Source organism: Aedes aegypti, unplaced genomic scaffold (assembly GCF_002204515.2).
Source record: "Aedes aegypti strain LVP_AGWG unplaced genomic scaffold, AaegL5.0 Primary Assembly AGWG_AaegL5_hic_scaff_1477_PBJ_arrow, whole genome shotgun sequence".
Taxonomy (NCBI): Eukaryota; Metazoa; Arthropoda; class Insecta; order Diptera; family Culicidae; genus Aedes; species Aedes aegypti.
This window is the reverse complement of record NW_018734919.1, coordinates 9524-13812: the sequence shown is the minus strand read 5'-3', so window position 1 is coordinate 13812 and position 4289 is coordinate 9524. Positions and strand designations below refer to the sequence as shown.

General features: G+C 37.7%; 1 protein-coding gene across 1 annotated transcript; it reads left to right on the top strand.

The window, feature by feature from the left end:
- Nucleotides 1-255: 255 nt before the first annotated feature.
- Nucleotides 256-2736, top strand: LOC110680475 (40S ribosomal protein S20). The gene is made up of 4 exons (XM_021856282.1): nucleotides 256-416; nucleotides 622-774; nucleotides 2184-2273; nucleotides 2532-2736. The coding sequence occupies exons 1-4, from the start codon at nucleotides 414-416 to the stop codon at nucleotides 2646-2648; spliced, it is 363 nt and encodes a 120-aa protein (XP_021711974.1). The 5' UTR covers nucleotides 256-413; the 3' UTR covers nucleotides 2649-2736.
- The last annotated feature ends 1553 nt before the right edge of the window (nucleotides 2737-4289 follow it).

The following is a 4289-nucleotide window of genomic DNA, read 5'->3' as shown; positions in this document are numbered from 1 at the left end:
ATGTTCACTAGTTTTCCACTTTAGTTTAACACTTAAAAATCCAATACTTGATCAGTAATTTATACGATAATTGAATATAAAATTATTAGGTATTTGTTAGTTCTTAAACTGTTCCTGCGATTTCTCCAACACGTGAGCACAAAGACGTTTTTACATTCAAAATCTCACGAAAAACCTGGCTGCGTACCGTATAAACACGAGAGCAAACGCAAAAATTTGCGTTTCTCTCTTTTGATGACGTTCTCTCCGGCCGCCAAAACATCTCGGCTCGGCTCCGTTTGACATTTCGTCCCTCGACTCGTCCATTTCGTTTACTGCTCCACAAGTGAGAAGTTCTGACTGGTTCAGCGCTGATCAAAACGACTTGATTACCTCGACCAGGACATCAATAATTGCAATTTAAACGCGCTAAAATGGTAAATAGAACGGTTCCTTACATTTCCCGGTCACGTAAGTCTATTTTTTGTTGGTATTATTTCCGATAAAATACTAATTCGAACAGAAAGCTGACTGCCTAACTTATTTGAGGTTAGGTCAGCTTGGAGTGGTTCCACATGTGAAAGAAGGGAAAAAACAGTGTTCGGAAGATCTAATTTTTTCTTGTATTTCTCTGTTCCGCAGGCCGCCACTGGAAAGGACGTTGAAAAGCCCGTTGCCGAGGCCGCGACCGTGCACCGCATTCGCATCACATTGACCTCGCGCAATGTCCGCAGCCTGGAGAAGGTTTGCGCTGATCTGATCAGCGGAGCCAAGAAGCAGAAGCTGCGTGTTAAGGTGAGTGAATCATCCGGACCTTTTTGAATTCCTTTAGCTGGCATTTACCTGGGGGGCTTCGAATGTAAACAATCCTGTTCCTTGCCCTAGTTAAGTAAATGCAACAGTAAAACAAATTCTTTTAACTAAATTATTGCCAGCTCGACTGCAGCGGCCATAAGATTGAAGGGATTTGACAACATTCTCAAAGGACTACAGTGACTCCATTACATATTCGTACAGTACGCTGTTCTTACAAATCGATTTGGCGAAAGACTATCAAAAGATAAAATGAAATTCAAATATATTTTCAAGAGTCAAGGTTTGTAAAAAAAAACAATCATAGCCAGGGACTTTCATATTTATGATTTTTTTTTAATAACAGTTCTCACTTCTTCCACATCCAGTCCCCCAAGAATTATCTAAAACCTTTATCTTGTTTGACAATGCTTTCGAAATACTGCATAACTTGATCATTGATTTGACAAGAGAATCCTAAATTTAAGTTGTGCGCGCTTTCCAAGTGCAAAGCAATTTTTTGAGTCTTTTTATCAATTAGTAATAATTTTTATTCCTCTTTCAATGCCGGAGTTGTATTTTGTGTTTTTTTCAAAATTTAAAATAATTTCCAATATTGATTAGAGCCAGGGTCGAATTGAGAAATTTTATTTTTAAAATAGTTTCTTTTTTGAGGAACACGTTTTTTAATATTTTTTTCGCGGAGTCTACCATATAATAACATAGCAAATCGCAAATACGTTCAAAGTGGGTTCTCCACACGGTTTATAAGGCGGATCAAGCGTTTAAGGTCATCGTCTATATCGTCGGATTACTGGTATTGGTAATGCAATGTTCCTTGCTTCAACAATGGAATAAGTTAAAGTTTTGAGAGCATTGTCAATATCAATTTTTTGTTTGCAAAGAAAAGTTCAGAAAGAAACTTTAAGATTACTATCGAATCAGCAAATTAACTTGCTGCCCAGTGTATTGAAAAGGCAAATAGGCAGCTATGAAAGTATACTTACCAAGTTGTGTTTCAACAGAAACACCCAAAGTTTCAAAAAAATTGGTTTCAAATGACGAAAAAAATTTATTTTTTATACGCCTATGAATGTTGATAGCATCTCACCCACATGCCCCATCTTGTCAATCATTACGATAAACAAAAAAGTTTGGATATCTTTCGAGTTTAAATCTTCGTTTCAAATAAGTTTGAGTGATTTTTCTAATTACGAATTCAAAAGCAATAACGGTGAAACTAAAGTGAATTTTTTGACGAGATTATTGCTATCATTTGATAGTTTTTGCCAACTTGATGTGAAAACACTGCATTGTACGAATAGGAGTATGAATCAATGTAGTTTTAAGATTCTCACTAGAATACGTGCCCACAACCACCATGACTAACGTTTCATCTTTCTTTCCCATAGGGCCCAGTTCGCATGCCAACCAAGATCCTGCGTATCACCACCCGTAAGACCCCTTGCGGTGAGGGTTCCAAGACTTGGGATCGCTTCCAGGTAATTATTCCAAGACTATTCCATATCCCCACTCAAAACAGGCAGACTATAAACCAAAGTGAACGTCTGATTGCATTGACATCATTTATGAAAGTCGCGCCGAGAGCAAACTGTTCCTCGTCATAGTGCTTGATTGATGCCTCGAAATCTTTTCAAGTCTCTAATGGTTCAGACACTTATCCATCAAATCACTCTTAAGATGTCACATTTCTACAAAACCGGAAAAATCTAACGTAAGATTTCTCTTATCCATTCTAGATGCGCCTGCACAAGCGTATCATCGATCTGCACTCGCCATCGGAGATCGTCAAGCAGATCACCTCGATCAACATCGAACCCGGTGTAGAGGTCGAGGTCACCATCGCCGACCCTTGAGCGATTCGTTCTTGTTGCGTTCCCCAATGCAATGGGTTTAACTTTTTATATTAAAAAGTTACAAAAATAAAACACTATAAAAAGGAAACCAAGCGGGATATGAATCAGTTTCATGAAAGAAATTTATATATCGGCTTATTTGAGGCTAACAATTCAATCCACCAAAATCTTCTCTCTTTCACAATTGTACAAAATCGGAAAAAAAAACCTGGAATTCACCCCCATTATTGTTTACGACCGTATCTGTCTTTCGAACGAACGTATCCATTCGAAGGTACCGTGACATGCTCTATTACCGTGAGGTTAAAAAAATTCAAGTTTCAATCGACCAGATAAAAATAACTTATAATTATTTTCAAGTCTTTTATGTTTAATATAGTAGACCGTTTTATATACTTTGCATAAAAAATATGTTTTGAAGCATTTTGAAAATTTTAACCATAGTTACAGTTGATGTTGTTAAACATACCAGTGTTCCAAATACCGTGCATCTGACCCCGACTGCTGAGTCACATTTTGAAACATCTCTCAATGGATTACCTGCTTTGCTCATGTCCACAGTTGATCAGCAGAAGTTTTCTCATTTAATTTTGTATGGGAAAAGGCATCTAACTTCAAATATCTTCTGAATGCAAGATTTATTCGAAAATATTTGGCAGGCATGATAGCCATAATCATTTCGCACAACCGTTACCAAATATTTTTTCGAAAATAGTTCCCAATTTTGAGAAATAATTTGTTAGATGCATTTCGCCATACAAATATTTTTCGCGTAACCTGTTAGCGATTTTTCGGGCATAGACACTTGCGCATGTGCGTTACTATGTGTCGAGTAACGAATTAGGGCATGCACGTAACCCATTGAACGAACGAAGCGCATCAAAAATAAAACTTTTGTATCGAAGAACGTATTGAGGTATGCATGATGGATTCGGGAAATAAAATATATATTTCACTTCGCCATTTTGGAATTATAACTGAAACACGGTATTTGGAACACATAAGCAACCGTGCCCTAATACCGTGTATTGGCACCAGGCGATTACATTCTAACATTAGTTTTGCTTGTTTGTGTGTGCAACTTTAGTTCAAGTTTGTCATGGCTTTCTAAAAACTACTTAATGTGCTAACGTTTGTGACAATCATTTAGAAAAATAAATAATATAATATGCTAGAAATCCACATAATTCCCAAATACACGGTATTAGGCAACACACGGAATTAGAGCAGGTCACGGTATTCGAAAATGGTATTCTTGTTAAAGGGTTATTAGATGAATAGTATTCTTGAGCAGACTCATTTCCCCGAAAATAACATTTTCCGAACTACGATGCCTCGAACTACTACAGCCATGCTCTATCCTCCTAAGATAGAAAATCAGATGGTTAAGCTTGAGTACTGCACACAAAATCGATCAATTTTGATCCCGGAGAGCCACAGTTCAAGTTTCGGTAAAATGAAGTGAGTGAGTGCGAATCATTTCACCGAAACTTGAATTGCGGCCCACCGAGATCGAAACTGTCGGATCCCATGTGAAACACTCAAGCCCAACCACCTCCCCCTCCATCTTAGGAATACAACGCACAGTTATAACAGTTCGAATTTCGGGGAAATGAGTCTGGTCAACACTGTTCTTGAGCC